We start from the raw sequence: 18,659 nt of genomic DNA on the forward strand, positions 1-18,659 counted from the left end.
TAAGACAAAGAATACTGGCCCTTTTTGCTGTTTCACTGTATATATGGCTGCTGATGCTCTGTCTCACTACAGAAAAAATACAAGCTGAAGTTTGAGAAAGAAAAGGGCAAGTCCCAGTACAACAACATGATCGTCCCCCCTGATGTGCAGCACGCAATGGACGTGGCCAAGAGCCAGAGCAATGTGAGTGACTCTCGCTTTCTCCTCATTGGTCCCCTATTGAATAACATTCCCTCCAAGACCAATGTATTGTGAAGCAACCAGGAACTGGAAATATCACGATTCTGTTAATCTAAATAGAGTTAATCTGTTGTGGGAATGTAACCTGATACTCATATACAGTGGGAAGTCCTGGCGCTTTTCTTAATTTTTATTGACATCCAGAGTTTTGGCATATAGCATAAAAAACCCACTTTTCTCTCATGCTGGTCCAGGTGTCGTATAAGCAGGAGAGAAAAGCTAAGCTACAGTACACGCCAGTCGCAGACCGGCCTGACATCAGGAAGGCCACCCAAGCCGCCAAGCTCATCAGCAACGTGAGGCCCCGAGGAAGCAGCCCTGGCTACTGACCACCAGCTACTCTTACGATCACTCCATGCTTAGCTTACAGATCATCAAATCATTTCATTTTATGAAAGAATTCTGAGCTGCAGTAGTTTGTCAGCACTGTTTGACAGAAACTGTAAGATGTTGAAGGAAAACTGCACATCGGCAAGAAATCCTCCAAAATTCCAATTTGTGGGAAAACAATGAGAGATCCTAAAATAAACTGCTCAGTGATCATGTCTCCACTCTGCTGCCCTTCACAGGTAGGTTACCGGGACAAAGCCCGTGAGGAGGCCAGTCGCGGGGGGTCGCTGGCTAACCGGCCCGATATCACCCTCGCCACTGAGGTGTCCAAACTCACCAGCCAGGTACGGATTCGCAGGAAGGACCTTCACACAAGGATGATGACCTACCTGCTGTAGCTCATGCTTGTGATTATACTTTATAGTATTTTTAGGAACCAGTTCTCTGCAGTAATGATTCAGGACAGATTCCAACATTCCAGCATCTCTCCTTATCTACATGAAAGAAGATTACTGAAGGTTACTGCAGTGTGACCATTGTCACTTTCCAACAGGTCAGGTACAAGGAGAAGTTTGATAAAGAGATGAAGGGGCAGAGGCCACAGTATGACCTCAAGAGCAGCAAGATTTACCAAACTCTAAAGGATGCCAATACCCTCGCCAGTGAGGTGAGCACTTGAAGGGACAGATACAGTATACAAGGCCTTCACATTAAAGCTGTTTTAATATTGACAATCTCAATTATCATATAAGAGAAAACAAAACACTCATATGAATATAATGCTGTCTGCCAGAAGGAATGTGAGGGTGACTTGTGTTTTTATCTGCCTCATTATGACCTGCCTCAGGTGAAGTACAAGACAGACCTGAAGAAGATCCACAAACCTGTAACAAACATGTCTGAGTCTCTGTCCATGCAGCACAGCCTGAGCACCAGCAAACTGTCCAGTGATGTAAGAGCTACCCGAAGCCTAAGCCTACCTATCGCTCTTTCCTAACCCAAACCCTACCTGCCACTCCTGACTAACCCTGTATTTTACAATAGTACTTTAGTGAATTACAGTTACTAGCATAAATTGCAAGTATTACTAGTTCACAGGATAAATAAAAGTGATATTTTCCTTTTAAAAGTGATATGTCCCTTTCTTTTGCTGTTTTTGTAACTCTTCATCCTGTGACTTATTGTATTAAGTGACCTTTCCAAATTCCCCCTTAGTATCAGTACAAGAAGAAATTTGAGGAGAGTAAAGGTCGCTATCACATGATTCCAGACACACCTGAGCAGATCCATCATAAGGAGGCTTCAGAACTGCAGAGCCAAGTAAGTGGGCAAAACACTGGGGGGGTCATGAAAAGCCCCCAGCTGCTCCACGTTAGACTCCCAGACCCTCACTGGCTGATCCTCTGCTGATTTCTACCAGTTCAGTCAGTCCGAGCACACTTCTGTTTATGCCATGACGTTTCACTGCATCGTGTGTGGCTGGTGTTGATGGTAATTGTTTGTAACAGAAAGGACAGATAGGGCAGTGAGTGAGCAGTAGGCAGTCAAAGACCTTCAGCAGAACAGTCGAGATAAAAGCATCAAGCATAATAAAGCAACATGTCAACAGCAGGTACAAAAAGCAGATGGAGAGACTCAGTGATTACATTCAACAACAGTCATCCTGACACCTCATAAGTTTGCACTGTAAAGTAATATTAACAAAACAATGCGTAATGCTATGACGACCTCTGATCGTACTACATCGTATTCAACCTCACTCGTACTAAGACAGCAATATTACACAGCAACCCTGATTAAAGTCTGGGACATCTGGATTTGTTTTTCTGTGACTGTTTTTATTGGCTGAATCCATCCCACAAATCCCAGAACATATTGTTTAGAGAAAGTCAGGCTCCAGAACATTGTGGGGGATTACTGAGAACTTGTGATGCAATTCCAGGTGAAGTACAAGGAGAAGTATGAGAAGGAGCGTGGCAAGGCCATGCTGGACTTTGAGACGCCTTTGTATGTGTCAGCCAAGGAGGCCCAGCAACTGCAGAGCCAGGTGAGAAGTTAAACATATGGACACATGCTTTATGTGCTGGGTAACAATGTGATGGAGAGCTGGTTACTTTAGTAGACTGCAGTCAGAGAACCCTCTGGTACCAACCAGCTCATGTACCAACCATCCATACTAAGCAAATGTACTTGAACATGTTACTGATGGCGCTGGCGATGCACTGTGTGAGCTGGATTCTGTTACAGCCAAGATCATAACTGGCCCAGACTGAGCTATTCTGTGAAGGACTCATATTAACCCAAGGACCCAGCTCATATTAATTACATATAATGAATTTTTAAATGATACCGATGCTCAAATAGTGCAGATAATTCCTGGGTCCCTTAAAATGAGTAAATGGTTAGTGTAATCACAATAGGCAGTACAACAGTAACCAGATCTTCAGTGTTGGAATTACGCAATAATAGAAAGACAGTGTATTTGATTCGCACATATGCAACCGTTTAAAAATGTTTAAATACAAATTTGGTTTAATAAGAGCAAAAAAAAAAAAGGAGAGCCGGTCCCTGAAGCATTTCTTTCAAATGTATTCAAACATTCACCCGAAAGTAATTAATAGAAGAGCTCCAGTGGAAAAACAGTATGCACAAGGGTTCTGCAGGACCACAGCAGAGAACTGTGGCCTAGCAAACGGATGTTGTTATATGTGGAGTATCAGTACCCCATAGTAGCTGCATGCTTAAAGAGCTGCTACCACAGCTACATCAGTCCATATTAGAGGGCACAGAAGCCTATGACAGTGTGAGAACACTGCGTTCGGTGTTTCACAGGAAAGGTCACAGTGGAATGTGCGGATCAATACTAGACTTGGATGGTATGATGGTATTACGGTGTACCCTGGTATTTAAAAATCCCAAAGGTATTATTTTTAATTCCCTCAAAAATAGACACCTGTTCAGGGGCAGTTCTAGGGGTGGTCAGTTGTAAAATGTGACTGCAAAGCATTTCATAAATAACTTAATACTAGTGTAAGTAATACTTGGAGGACATTAAGGTCAAATGCATTTATTTGCCCCCCCTAACAGAACAACTGGCCCTGGTCTGCCCCCCCCCAGCTGAAATGGTCTAGAACCGCCACTGCTATTCTTTCTATTAAACTGATATGGAGATGCAGTATTAAGGCAATATATCGTGGTGCACAGCGTTGGCGGTGACTGGAGCCTGATTTAAGTAAAACAAAAAAAAAAAAGTCAAAGAATAACACACATGCTTCAATTCATCCCACAAAAACAAAATGTTCCGTGAATGTGCTGTAAACTGTTGGAACATGTGCAGGATACGTGAAACCTAGTGAGCACGTACTCAGCTGCCTCCGGAGTCCCACAGGCTAAAAAGGCCCGATAGGACTCCTTCTTCTGCTTGACGGCATCCCTCACCGCCGATGTCCATCAGCGGGGTCAGGGATTGCCGCCGCAACAGGCACCGACCACCTTACGGCCACAGCTCCAGTCAGCCGTCTCCACAATGGAGGCACGGAACATGGCCCATTCGGGCTCAATGTCCCCCACCTCCCCCAGGACATGGGTGAAGTTCTGCTAGAGGTAGGAGTTGAAGCTCCTTCTGACAGGGGATTCCGCCAGACGTTCCCAGCAGATTCGCACTATACGCTTGGGCCTGCCAGGTCTGACCGGCTTCCTCCCCCACCAGCGGAGCCAACCCACCACCAGGTGGTGATCAGTTGACAGCTCCGCCCTTCTCCTCACCCAAGTGTCCAATACATGCGGCTGCAAATCCGATGACACGACCACAAAGTCAATCATTGAACTGCGGCCTAGGGTGTCCTGGTGCCAAGTTCACATATGGACACCCTTATGCTTGAATATGGTGTTCATTATGGACAATCCGTGACGAGCATAGAAGTCCAATAACGAAACACCACTTGGGTTCAGATCAGGGGAGCCGTTCCTCCCAATCACGCCCTTCCAGGTCTCACTGTCATTGCCCACGTGAACATTGAAGTCCCCCAGCAGAACAAGAGAGTCCCCAGGAGGAGCGCTCTCCAACACCCCTTCCAAGGACTCCAAAAAGGGTGGGTATTCTGAACTGCCATTTGGCGCATAAGCGTAAACAACAGTCAGGACCCATCCCCCCACCCGAAGACGAAGGGAGGCTACCCTCTCGTCCACCGCGGTAAACCCCAATGTACAGGCGCCCAGCCAGGGGCCAATAAGTATGCCTACCCCTGCTCTGTGCCTTTCCCCGTGAGCAACTCTAGAGTGGAAGAGGGTCCAACCCCCTTCGAGGAGACTGGTTTCAGAGCCCAAGCCGTGAGTCGAAGTGAGCTTGACTATATCTAGTCGGAACCTCGCAGCCTCGCGCACCAGCTCAGGCTCCTTCCCCACCAGAGAGATGACATTCCATGTCCCTAGAGCTAGCTTCTGCAACCGAGGATCGGACCGCCAAGGTCCCCGCCTTCGGCCACTGCCCAACTCACACTGCACCTGACCCCTTTGGCCCCTCCCATAGGTGCAGGCCTGGCCACCAGGCGCTCGCCATCGAGCCACACCCCCAGGTCTAGCTTCAGGGGGGGGGCCCCGGTGACCCGTGTCCGGGCGAGGGAAAAGTGAATCTGTTTTTACTCATCATAAGAGGTCTGATGAGCCGCACTTCGTCTGGTTCCTCACCCAGGACCTGTTTGCCTTGGGTGACCCTACCAGGGGCATAAAGCCCCGGGCAACTTAGCTCCTGGGATCATTGGAACACGCAAACCCCTCCACCACGATAAGGTGTCAGATCCAGGAGAGGACCTGGTAATTTAAATGTTTATATTATTATAGGGAGCAGGACATGAACTTCTACCATGCAGGGCACCCAAAAGGTGGGGAAGAAAGGGGCAGACTTTCAGGGGCACAGACACTAGTGTCGAGGGAAATGGAATGATCGATCTGCCAGCAACCATGCCATCAGAGTTGGGCTGGCACCAAATATAGGAATCAGGATTGGTATCGGTGATACCAACCTTGGTATTCAACTGGACTAAAAGGAAATCAGTGGTATCCCATCAAGTTACCAGTGCTGCCCCCCCTTAATTTTTTCTTCTTGGTTGACAGAAAGATTATAAGAAGGAATATGAGGAGTCCATCAAAGGGAGGAATCTCTCTGGCCTGGAGGTCACCCCTGCCATGATGCACGTCAGACATGCCACCAAAATCATCAGTGAGGTAAACTCCATCAACTGGCGTCATGCCAAAATCACCACGTCATGTCTGTGAGGAATGACCTCTGCTCAACTGTCCGACTCATTTGATTTCAGAGTCAGTATTGGCATCGTGTTCCTGAATTGAGAGGTGTTTCTCTAACAGACCTATGATGGCTGGGAGTTCAGTTCTTTGTGTAAATATACCTCTCTACTGTTTGCGCAATGTCTCTCTCTCCGTTTTTACCATACAGAAAGAGTACAGGAGGGATCTAGAGGAAGGGGTCAAGGGTAAAGGCTTAACGGTCCTGGATGAAACTCCTGAACTGTTGAGAGCAAAGAATGCAACCCAAATTCTGAATGAGGTATGGCTGCCATCGGTTTGGTCGCCATCATCATGTCTGCCAGCTGGCTAAAGATGGTGTCTTTTGGTTATTCCCCAGTTAACAGGCCTGCTCCTCCCCTAATGACATCAATAAGTTTATTCTCATGACTAACCCCCCCCAACCCCACATTAACAAAACATTATAATTGGCATACTTATTTTGGTAGGTTCCGCTATGTCTCCTTTTCTCTCTGGTTGTAAATAAGTTTGTAAGTTTTCTCACTAGCAAAGTCACTTTACTAACAGATAACTGCTGAAGTCCTTCTAAAGTCACATAACTTGTGATATTATCAGATTCGTCCCCCACTGTGCTTTACCATTCTCGCCACTATTCTGATGTGCAGTATTTATACATTTTCCCCCACATTCATGTCACCTCATATTTAGTATATAATAATGTAAAATATTTTTGATAGCAGATTGTCTATTGTTACGGAAACAAACTAACCGAGTCGCATAACACAGAACTACTGCTAATGGGTTATTTGCAGAGGGAATACAAAAAGGCCCTGGAGAATGAGATTAAGGGCAAAGGGATCGCCATAGCAACAGACACCCCAGACTTCATGAGGGCAAAGAATGCCACCGATATCCTCAGCCAGGTCAGTGACTTAAAGTTCACTCTGTAAAGGTCTGCGTTAACCCGTTTGTTATTATGCCAGCCCCTGCTGTGAGATCACGCTCGGGAACTAACCCAACTGCCTACGGATACCAAAGCAACACCTCTGCTCCTCAGACAAAGTACAAGCAGACAGCTGAGCAGGACCGAGCCAGCTACACAACGGTGACCGACACGCCTGACATCATCCACGCTCAGCAGGTCCGAAACCTCGTCAGCCAGGTGAGGACGCTGTTCGCACACTGATGACACCCTCACAGCCCAGAGAAGAAGAGTATTTTAACACCATAAAAAAGACACTTATAAATGTGTATATTATATATATATGAAGTAACCTCACTGCCCTATATAGATATACTCTATGTTTCTGGATACCAAAGTCTACACCAGTATTAGGGTTTATGAGGACACTTTTGTTCATTGCATCATTGACAGAAAAAGTACAAGGAGGACGCTGAGAAGAGCATGTCTCACTATGTGCCGGTTCTGGACACCCCCGAGATGCAGCGATTCCGTGAGAACCAGAAGAACTTCAGCACGGTAAGCAGTGAACAGGCAAATGGATTGTGTTTGTGTATCGTGCCAAGGCCCCTCTGCCCGCCTCGTGGTGGTGATGTGTCCTGTGTTGTGGAGCAGTGTGCCATTCGGATTAAGAAATATTAAAAAACAAGCCAGTGAATAACACATCACCTGCCAATGAATAATTTTGTCATAAAGAATTTAACTTTTTAAAATGGATAATTGTGTTTTCAACAGTTTAGGGGTGGAGAGTGATTTTTAAAACCTGTTCTTTCTTGGTGACTTTTGGACCTTTATAACTTTTTGTGCTCTTTTTCCCTGTAGCTTCAGTACCAGACTGACCTTAAAAACATTCGGGGAAAAATGTCTGTCATAAAGGACACCCCGGAAATGCAGCGTGTTAAAGAAAATCAAAGGAATTTCAGCTCGGTACTTGTTCCACTTCTTTTAATTCTTCTTTTTTTGTCTTTCTTGTCTTCTTTTGTTTTTTTCTGTTTTCTTTTTCCTTTTCATTCTCAGTATAGGACCTGTGTTTTTTGGCACAAAACCGTGATTTTATGTCCAACAGAAACCTGTCATACGTTCCAGCTTGTCTTTGTACTTTTAGCAACAGAGAGTATCTGTACTCATGCTCGTGGTGCTGTTCTATTAAAGATATTGTACAAAGAGGAACTGGGAGGTGGAACAGCTGTAGCGGAGACCCCAGAGATGGAGAGAGTTAAACGCAATCAGCGAGCAATTAGCACGGTACACTAGTGTTGTTAACCCATCCCCATACCCAGTCATTTTAAAACTGTTAGCAAGTGTTTGGATGAGTCCTTCTGATTCCCAATTAAACGACCCATAATGATCACCCTCCTTGCATTTAGCATTAACACATCTGTTGTTCTTCATTTAAAATAAAACATATTGAAATTACGCACCTACCAATTTAAAGCTCTATATAGTTAGCTTATGAATAAAGCATGCTCATATATATTTTTGGCTTAGGTTCCACTATGTAAGCATCAAGAATGATTCTTCCATGTAGCTGTGCTCCGTGTCCTGTTTAATGTTGTACTGTTCACTGTTTAATGTGCTGTCCTGTGTGGTCTTATTCCTCCATTGTGGGACTCATCCTGAGTAGATAAAGTACAAGGATGCATTGGGTCAAGGTACAGCCATCCCAGACCTCCCCGAGGTGAAACGGGTTCGGGAAACCCAGAAGAACATCAGCTCGGTAGCACCCCCTTGTGTTCACCTAGTGCTCCTGATAGTGACTTCCCACACTGTCCTCTCCTTTGCTTCAACAACTCCCAGAAACAGACCTGATAAACTCCTCCCAAAAGTTTCCACCTGTAGACCTCCCATCCCCTTGACCTTTCCTTGTTTTTGTATTTTGAGTGCAATTATTTATTTACTTACTCTGCCATTTGTTTGCAAATGCCCCAGCAAACAAATGAAAATCTTTTGGGATTCCCTTTCCTGGACCTCACTAATAAGCATTACATGCAATGACACATTTTACCTAAAGGAAATGTCAATGAATACAAGATCAAATGTATGGAGCGGCGTCTCAAAGCACTGCATTGTCACTCTGGCCCTAACTGTAGCGATCGAGGCATAGTCTGGCATAGCCATGCCTTCCAGTCACACAACAGGCGCATTTTCATTGTTTTGTGGTATAACTGGTCTCACTATATTCAGCACTCAGTTATCAGTGAAATATTTATTGCAACTGATCCACTTGATGAGCATTAAAGCAGCTGTCATTTCTAGCATGTTTTCCCCCCATTCAAAGCACATAGTATCAGAGATGTTTTATTTATTTGCTGTTTGCTGTGAAACCTTTCTAGTAACCTCTGCTAATCCTGCCATCTCTATTTAGTATCTTAAAAAATTTTGTACATAATTCAAGCATTAACAGGATACGCTACAGTATCACTTATACAAGGGATTTCATGAGAATGTTCATGGATAATTGGAAGTGTTGAGTATATGTGTGTGAAAATGTGAATATATTCCTCTCTCTACAGTTCCCCTGGCCTTTAAACACAAATAAGGGTGTCACATCGGACTTGTCAGCACAAGTCATACAGAATTTTGCAGAACAAACTGACAACAATGAAATCACCGAGTCATCACCAAAACCACATACACTGCATACACCAGGAGTACTCAGTAAATTTCTTGGAGGTACAAAATCCAGCAATGGCACAAAGCCATCTGTGACAGTATTTTTACAGTGGGGGGTTCCCCTCGTTTTGCCAACCGGGGGGTGGTTCAACTAGGGGGGGCAAAATGATTGCGATGTCCAGACTAAATTGTGTTTCAATCTGGAAGTGGACCATGGTCCACCAGTTGAGTACCCCTGGTATACACAGTTCCTGTAATGTGTAACTAAACTCTAACTGGTCATAGAGTATCCAGTTTGTTTTAGTGGTGTTCTGGTAAGGTAGTAACATTAAGAAACAGAATTTGTTTGGACGTACTGTGCACATTCACTTTTAGAAGAACAAGAGCCCTTAAATATGTGTTAACCCACTAATCATGCTAACCAGCTCCATCACTATGAATGTTTTGTGTCATTGCAGAGGTACGCTACGGTCACATTCCCTGTGACATCATCATTTGAGCACTGTGTTCTCATTATCTGTTTCCTCTTTCCACACGGAACCACCCATGGCTAGATAAAGTATAAGGAGTCAGTGGGCCAAGGTACAGCCATCTCTGACCTCCCTGAGGTGAAACGGGTTCGGGAAACCCAGAAGAACATCAGCTCGGTAGTACAGCCTCCTGTGCCCTATTTCTTAAATAACAGAAATATCTGAAATCTCTCAAGCTCAGTAGATCCTGTCATGTCTATTATGTTTAAATGATGACAAACTGCTCAATGTGCTCTAGCCATGTTTTTCCACTGATGTTCACGCCTAATGCATGCTGCCATCCCTTCCAGCAATAGGAGACCCTCCTCATACTACTTCAAGAAGTATAAGTTGCACTCCAATTACAGCACGATAACCGACTAGTTTCAGAATCAAAATCAGAATACTTTTATTATCCTGGAGGAAACTGCTTCAATGGCTGGTTGAAGTCCGGTCTTTCACTGCCTCCATCATGTGCTTCTGTCCTGCAGGTGATGTATAAGGACAACGCAGCGAAGGGAACCCCAGTCATCTTCACACCCGAAATGGAGCGAGTCAAACGCAACCAAGAGCACATTAGCTCGGTATTCTCCTGCAACAGCATGTTCAACCTGGAACATGAGCTTAAGCTGTTTATGTTATTCTCTTCTGTTCTCCCTCAGCTGAACTGGGAAATCAGCTCCTTTAACCGCTTCATGTTACTGAAATAACCCCTCTTTCTTTAAAATATGAGATGCAACAGAATGTTCTGGAATATAGTGCCTTACCCCATGGTTTCCATCCTCAGGTACTGTACTCCGACAGTTTCCGCAAGCATATCCAGGGCCGAGCAGCTTTTGTCTTAGACACCCCTGAGATGAGGCGAGTCAAGGAGACCCAACGCAACATCTCTGGAGTGAGTATCTGACCTCTGTTCATTCCTCTACTAGCCTGATGCATTTTTATGTTTCCTGAATGTTCTTATGTTGCATTTCTGGCCATTGAATAGTCTTATCTTATCTTGCTTTGTCAAAAGTTGTTTTCTAGCTCCTGCTCTGATACTGCTTACACTTGTACCTGGGCATTCACTGGAAGCTCAGCCTAGCTGCACTTATACCTAATTTACGAACATATGTGCTGTCAAAGCGACAAGTACTATTTGCCTCACTTGTACTATAAAGTGTTGTAAAACGTAAATGTAATGATCATCCAGCATACTCCTGGACATGTCTTATCTTTCTGGCATATTTGTTTATATTCTCATTCTGAATAATTTGTAAGCTGCTGCCTCATATCATGTGGTCATTCTGACATTGACACTCATACCAGATGTTTCAGAGGTCTCACAGGGTTTGGTAGTGAAATTTCTGAGTGCAGTACTCACTGTGTCCATTAGGTGGTGTACCACCAAGAGTTTGAGAAGAACAAGGGCAGCTTCACGCCCGTTGTGACCGACCCCATAACTGAGCGTGTGAAGAAGAACACACAAGATTTCAGTGACATCAACTACCGTGGAATCCAGAGGAAAGTGGTGGAGATGGAGAGAAAAAGGGCAGAGGACCATGACCAGGATACCATCACAGGTTAGCACATTTGTTTCTATTGAGCTCCACTGCAAAAAATCAATGCAAGTGGCCACTGAAGTACCTAATGAATGTAATTCAGTCAGAAGTGTCTTTATCAAGGGGAGTCACAAACCATTTAAGTTAAACCAATAAATTCAGCAGCTTATTTCCTCATTTCAGAGTGGCAGACATCTTGAACCTTATCACTGTCTCAACAGACTTGCGTGTGTGGCGCACCAACCCTGGATCAGTCTTTGACTATGACCCTGCAGAGGACAACATCCAGTCCAGGAGTCTACACAAGATGTCAGGTAGGAGTCAGAGCCCCTCAGAAATGCATCAAGCTGGCACAAGGTACAAGACCATGACATAAAACATGCCCCCCATCCCAACCCTTTCATTATGCAGTCCAAGCCCAGCGGCGCAGTAAGGACCTTTCCCGATCCACCAGCATGCTAATCCCAGGGGATGAGAAGTCAGAAGTTTCCGAGAATGCAGACCACCAACTGTCCCAGTACAGCAACGGCTTTGGCAGCTCATCTTTAGGTGAGCTCGGAGAATCCTGATCCTTGGCATGATCACATATTCCACAGAATCCTTAAGCTGGGCTGTTGTGGTAAATAAATTTCCCCTGTGGTGATTTACAGTGGTTCAACAACACGATATGCAGTATTGCCTTTTTAATTTTTTTAAATTTTTTGCAAGTGACTTAATTTATATCAATTTACTGCCATATTAATAAACTTTATTGTTAGTCTATAATCAAGCACATTGTTGCTTTTTAAATATGAGCATTCAAGGCCATGTCTGTGGTCCCAGAAGTTGGATTTAAATGTAAAAAAAATAATAATAATATAAAAAACATAAAATATTATTTCAGAATTAGAAAAAACATCTGGGAATCTGCAATGATTAAATTATAAAACATAAAAGATTCCATCCCTTTTAAGTCATTTTTCAATTATAATGCCAGAAATATACAGTGGAAACTGCTCATAGCTAGAGCTGGGCGGTGTGACCAAAAATTTATATCACGGTATTTTTTCAAAGTGTATCGATTTCACGGTATATGATGGTATTTTTTTTAAACTATGACTGGCCGTTTACCACATTTTACAGGACACATTTTTGTTTTACATTTTTGCATTGTTCCCACATTAATTATATTATTATATCATTAGCCATTGCGCCAATCCACTACCTTAATGATAACATTCGGCTAACGTGTTTGTTGGCTAACTGCTTATAGATAAACGGCTAATGTTAAGGTGTCCACTGGCCAAGTTAACATTTTTGGTAAGTGTTTAATAGCTCAGTGTTGCTGGAACACAAGCTTTACTGACCTCGCAAAATTTCTCATAAAGACCAGGATGTCGGTCTTTAAGACGCTTCACCAGGTTTCACATGCTACTTGACTTCGTCGCCACAACTTTGTAGCGCTGTCTGCATAGAGACTTATCGACATTCTTAGCCTTTCCATGCTCGTCTGCAAAGTACTTCCAAAGGGCACTTTTGCGTTTTTTTTTTTTTTAACTAAAGCAGCTTGTGAAGTGCCTTCAACTGCAGCATATGCCATGTTCGGCCAACTCGGTATATGTGTGTTAACCAGCGCGAATGCATTCACCGGCTATTGAGAGGAGGGGAGGGGCTGCGTGAGTGTGTGTGTATGCGTGCACACGCGCCTGCGCTGTAGTGGTGCTTTGTGAAGTGTGGCGAATGAGGCAAAAACCGCACTGTTGGTATCAATAATGGTGAAAATGAGTATCTAATCAGATACTAATTTTTAATATCGATTAGTATCTGAGAATCGATTTTTGACAACCCCAGTGTCTCATTATTTTCAACTCCAGCGTCAGCTATATCTTTCATTTCGGATCTTTCGCAGAACATTTTTAGCGGTGCACCAGTGAAAAAGGTCACCCCTTAAACACTTCCCAGCTGTGCCACTTTCCAAACGTTGTGTATGCTATTTAAACCAGTATTGCGGTATAAGAAAAATCCATATCATAACAATAATAAAAGACATTTTTTGGTATGAACCGGTATACCACCCAGCACTCCTTATAGTGATCATGTCTGTCTATGTGAAATTGATCACTATAAGCGGATGATCATTATAACTGATGGTGTTACTGCAAGACAAAGTAGGGTGATCAAAGTAAAGTAAAAAAAATACTATAGTTTTAATTTTTCCATATGTTGTCATGTCTAAAAAAACCAAAATGAACACTATAAGTGGACTACTTGATTACTATATCTGAATTATTTAAACAGTATTTGTACAGGAATGATTCTGTCCCAAGCTTTTTGATCCATATAAGCGGTTGATCACTATAACCATGATCACTATAAGCGGTTTCCACTGTATTGACATTTAAATATGGATGCACTTCTTATTTAAATGAATAACAAAGCACCTCCTATCTGTCATAGTCCTTTATTCAAAAAACAAAAAACTACCTGTTAGCTCGGTGTCAGTGACGTCATCTGTGTTTAACCCATGCATTTCAACACACAAACTTCTTACACATGGTTCACAGCTTTCACTAAAAGTTTGTTTTTTGAGCAGTTGTGACCGTTGCTTGCTATCCCCTGCGGTTGGCTTGTCAATGTTGAGGTATTGTGATTATTGCAGTTATCACAACAGCCCAGCCCTTAAGCACTGCAGGCCTGTCAGACAGTCGGTTCTTTTTTATTGCCCAGGGTATCGGCAGACCAAAACTGTGGAGATACAGCAAAGGTCATCCTCTGTGGCCACACAGCTGACAGTAGCATCCTCTGTCCCCTCTCACCCTTCTACCACAGGGGTAAGTAGTGAGAGCAAGGAAATAAACTTGCCAAACCAGCTCCAAGTCTGTATATACTGTAACAGCAGGAGTTCAGGGGCATGGCCGTCGCTGTATGGTGCCCCCTACAGGCTGGCTGCAGCCTCTTCTATCAACTGACGAGAGACCTTTCTATAGAAGAGTCCCTGCTTTATTTTTGAGCATTTCTATGTTTCATTTCTTCTGTTGTTAGTAAAATGTCCCTCTTTCTTCCACAGTAGGGGATCCCAACCACTGGACTGCAAAACACTAGGGGCAGAGTTGCCCCCTATCCTATATTGATTGTTTAATAGCCATGACACATAAAAATATCTTTTTTTCCCATATTTGTTTAAAGATGTCGTACCCCCTGCTCAGCAAAAGTCACAGTCGGGACCCCCCCAGAAGTATTTACACAATGGCTTTTTTTTTATGCAGTTAAACTGGTAATTCAATTCCAAACTAACCACCCACGTAATGAAGCGGCCACACATCTGTCGAGCTGACGTAAATGTGCCGTACTGTCCTCCCTTAAGCTATGTATTACAATGCTTTTGCCTTCTGTGGCTGCCTGTTGCAGAAAACCGTCCGTGCCATGTATGACTATGCAGCCACAGACGAAGACGAGGTGTCGTTCAAAGATGGAGACGTCGTCATGAATGTGCAGTCCATCGACGAGGGCTGGATGTATGGAACCGTGCAGCGCACCGGCAAGACCGGCATGCTGCCTGCCAATTACGTGGAAGCAATCTAAAGGCCGGCATGTGTGTCGCTCATACGCTCACGCATGTGTGGTACCACGGCACATGCCATGCCAGGCAGATTTCAAAAACATGCTGTATAATTAGTATTTTTGTAATCTGCCATACCATTCTGTTGTAAAACACCTTTAAAAATATTTATTTTGTTCCATAACAGAGGCAAATCCAAGGAACACTGATAATTTAATAAATGAAAAGTTGACATATAAGTTATTGGAAATTCAAGAAGACTGGCTAAATCTGTCCTTGCTACGTTTATGGGAACTAATAAATGTTAAGTAAAACTCAAAAACAAGAAACTTTAAAAGAAAAGGCAACACCCTCCCCTTCTGTGGTAAAGTCTGACCATTAGTTCATGCATGACATGTTGTTTCCTGGGGGCAGATGTATACTTACAATAGCTAATAAAACGCATTTAGTTTCTGCAATACTGCAGTGTTGTGTTGTGTATTGGGGACAGTTTGGCTTATTGTGGAAACCAATACGTTACATGCAGGAAAACAAAGCTACTAGTTACATTTGCGAAATAGATGTACTTTCACCTCTTATTGCACTTACACCTTTGGATATTAACTGAAATTTAAGTTAAATAAACCAGTCACTCGTGGTGGTCCAATAAGTGCATATATAAGAGCGGCTGGGGGAAGCATACAAATTCAGACAAAGCTATAAGCATTAACAAAACATGCATAAACAAAACAGCTTTGGACTTCCTGCACCAGGGTGTAATGCTGACCACATGTGGCACATTTGCAGTGCAGGAGGCTCCCCTTTGGCAGGATCAATTCCACAGGGATGGATCAGTTGACTAGAGCAGGTTACACAAAAGTCCCCTGTGATGCATGCATGTCCTTGGCTCATTTTCAATTTCAACAGAAATGATTCATAATGAATTCTCCACAGTTGTGAGACACTTATGTTATGCTCTAACCTAGATTCACATATTCATTTTGCCACAGTTGAGAGCATGGCATTTTAGTTTTGAAAAAGGTACATGCAAAAAAAAAGTAAGTTATCATACCGGTGATAACATAAATTGCCAGCTAGATTAGGAGACGGCTACAGGAATGACAAAGGTGATCAAACAACTCAAAGCTCAAAAGTCAGAAATCAGTATGACAGTGCACTACAGCCTGAAACGCAGGAACTGTGTCGAAAGCGAAAAGAGAGGATTATGGGAAGCACACAGCAAATTAATCCAAACAAGCTACAAGATATAAAAAGTGAGAACAGTACAAGATGAATACAGTTTTACTAAAAGTGGATAAAGGGATTTTTATTCAGACTCCCTGCTGCACACCCACGTTGCTCATTTTGCAAAAATAAAAAAATAACCTGATCTGGTTTCTAACAACGCAAGTTCGAACGTCATATCCAAACCATGCCCACAAAATTCACCCACCAGGGATTAACCACAGGAAAAAAGAATGTTTTTACTTTTTGAAGAAGTCATTCTCTGCAGTTGAGCTAGTGACTAAGGCAGTCAACTGAGATTACACAGTTAGAGATAAGAAACTTTTATTTTTCAGTGGAAATGGTGAGTACAGTTATGTAACTATAAAGCTAATCAAAGGACTGGTGGCACCTGATTTAACCAAAGTGAATGATGCTAAAGTGATGAGTAGTTACACACAGACTGAGCTACTCCACCATGCCAGTGAAATGCGAGTGATGTTTCTCCAGTGCTGCACTACATAAATTGTGAGTAGTGTTTCTCAGCTTGCTACTGTATATGAGAAGGACTTTTACACTTATTACCACTCCTAGACTAAAGTGAAGGAAGAGACATCCGGACTGCACTTTTGACATTTATGAATCTGTACAACTGTGTATACTGGCAGCTCTCCAAAACCACAAGGGAAAGGGACAAAGTGAAAGGATAAAAAAGAAAGAATCAATTCCCAACTTTGAAAGTTTTCACTATATACACCAGGAGGCACCCAGAGCAAAATCGAATTTCAAAATTTGATTACATGCAAAATTGTGAATCAACCGCGCCAACCTGGCTTTAAACAATGAAGTGAGATGAGAATCATTCCAAGCATCAAGCCAGAAACCCAAGAGTGCCTTAGTATCCAGCAGGGGGCAGGTGGGTGCATTATGCTTCATGGCTGTCATTATTGATTATATTAATAATAGAGTAATCTACCGATTTATCTAACGATTTATTGAAAAATCATTTATATATAATATAATACATAAATTACAATTAGTGCAAAGCAGGAACCATCCAACTATTGCAGGTTGCACACTCACTCACACATACAGTCAATTTAGGCATTCCAATTCATTCGTTTTGCATGTTTTTGGGCAATGGAAGGAAAACAGAGGAGGATTTGCTAAAAAGTCATACTGTATGCAGGGTAAACACACACAAAAGTGCAGTGTGTGATGACAGCGCTACCCACTGCGTCACTGTGCCACCCTCAACACTAGGCTGCACAATGTGCGATGTTATTATCAACACAGCATTTCATGGCCATGCAAATGTCACATTGAAAGGAGGGCAATATAGTCTGAGATTCAAAACATTAATAAGTCATTGGTTACTGTCGCTGCTTTTGCATGAACTGTGCATGCGCTCTCCCAGATAATCATAATCATTCTCATCCTTGGACTCACTCATAGACTGTGTGTCGCGTTTGTGAGAAATTAAACAAAAAATTAGTGAAAAGGAGAAACACAAACAAACACTGGTCAGGGAAAGGCATCCGTTTTCAGCTGCACTGCACAGAGATGATATAGAGCAAAAGCAAGTGATTTGTTAGCACTGTCTTGTGTCTGTTGGCACAGCTAACAGTGACACCACTGCACTCATGTACTCATACTTGTACTCAAAAAAATTGTCAGATATCGAGGACCCATATCACTTAATTATAACATTACATTAAAACTCAAAGCCCAATCAGATTTTGAGATTTGTCGCCCGGAAACAATTGAAAAGGATAAATGCAGAGAACACCAGCATTAGCAAATTGCCGAGTATACGTAGAGGATGTCAGCAGTTTGGACATATTTTAAGATAAGAGACGACGAGAGAAGTAAAGCGAAGGTGTCAAGAGGAGGATGGGATAGTGCATCATATAACACAAACAATTTGATCAAACATCTAATGATGCACCATAGTGCAGAGGACACGGAATTTGCTAATGATAGCATAGAAGGTCCACAATAACAAACTGAAGTGTTCGTAATATCTAACATTACATAATATATATATGTGTGTGTCTGTGTGTGTATGCACATGTTACATTTTGCTTTACAAAGCTAGGAAAGCTTTGCTTAATGTTTACGTTAAGCCTGGTGTTGCCTTACACATAAAAGAATTATCACAGGTGCTTCCACACTGTGAGGCAAAATCCTACTGCTTATTAATTAAACACTGGTATCTGATCGTTACTAGGTATCAGCCGATATCCAAAGTCCAGGTATCGGTATTGGGACAGAAAAGGTGGGATTGGTGCATCCCTAAAAATTTTATTCAATGCGTTTTAATAAATGAATAATCAAAGTTAATTGTGACACAATTATGCTAACACGCTTCAGATGGCACACATAACCAGGCAGCCATCGCTCCAATTGGCAGAGAAACATCCAGGTAGCATGTGCCATGTGCAATCCAGGACATTTCACAC

The 18,659-nt window shown here is 42.9% G+C and overlaps 1 protein-coding gene across 1 annotated transcript in view; it reads left to right on the plus strand.

Moving 5' to 3' along the window:
• LOC111851755 (nebulin-like) overlaps positions 1-15,452 on the plus strand; it is a 74,653-nt gene extending 59,201 nt beyond the window's left edge. Inside the window, exons 119-141 of the mRNA XM_072700346.1 lie at positions 73-183; positions 435-536; positions 810-914; positions 1,124-1,237; positions 1,418-1,522; positions 1,786-1,890; positions 2,513-2,617; positions 5,683-5,793; positions 6,023-6,133; positions 6,645-6,755; positions 6,890-6,994; positions 7,208-7,312; positions 7,616-7,720; positions 7,946-8,038; positions 8,418-8,510; positions 9,961-10,053; positions 10,407-10,499; positions 10,703-10,810; positions 11,291-11,477; positions 11,678-11,770; positions 11,868-12,005; positions 14,163-14,266; positions 14,844-15,452. Of these exons, the coding sequence (XP_072556447.1) occupies positions 73-183; positions 435-536; positions 810-914; positions 1,124-1,237; positions 1,418-1,522; positions 1,786-1,890; positions 2,513-2,617; positions 5,683-5,793; positions 6,023-6,133; positions 6,645-6,755; positions 6,890-6,994; positions 7,208-7,312; positions 7,616-7,720; positions 7,946-8,038; positions 8,418-8,510; positions 9,961-10,053; positions 10,407-10,499; positions 10,703-10,810; positions 11,291-11,477; positions 11,678-11,770; positions 11,868-12,005; positions 14,163-14,266; positions 14,844-15,017 (2,571 nt within the window). The 3' untranslated portion in view covers positions 15,018-15,452. The remainder of the gene's footprint in view (positions 1-72; positions 184-434; positions 537-809; positions 915-1,123; positions 1,238-1,417; positions 1,523-1,785; positions 1,891-2,512; positions 2,618-5,682; positions 5,794-6,022; positions 6,134-6,644; positions 6,756-6,889; positions 6,995-7,207; positions 7,313-7,615; positions 7,721-7,945; positions 8,039-8,417; positions 8,511-9,960; positions 10,054-10,406; positions 10,500-10,702; positions 10,811-11,290; positions 11,478-11,677; positions 11,771-11,867; positions 12,006-14,162; positions 14,267-14,843) is intronic.
• The last annotated feature ends 3,207 nt before the right edge of the window (positions 15,453-18,659 follow it).

This window comes from Paramormyrops kingsleyae, chromosome 16 (genome assembly GCF_048594095.1).
Source record: "Paramormyrops kingsleyae isolate MSU_618 chromosome 16, PKINGS_0.4, whole genome shotgun sequence".
Lineage (NCBI taxonomy): Eukaryota > Metazoa > Chordata > Actinopteri > Osteoglossiformes > Mormyridae > Paramormyrops > Paramormyrops kingsleyae.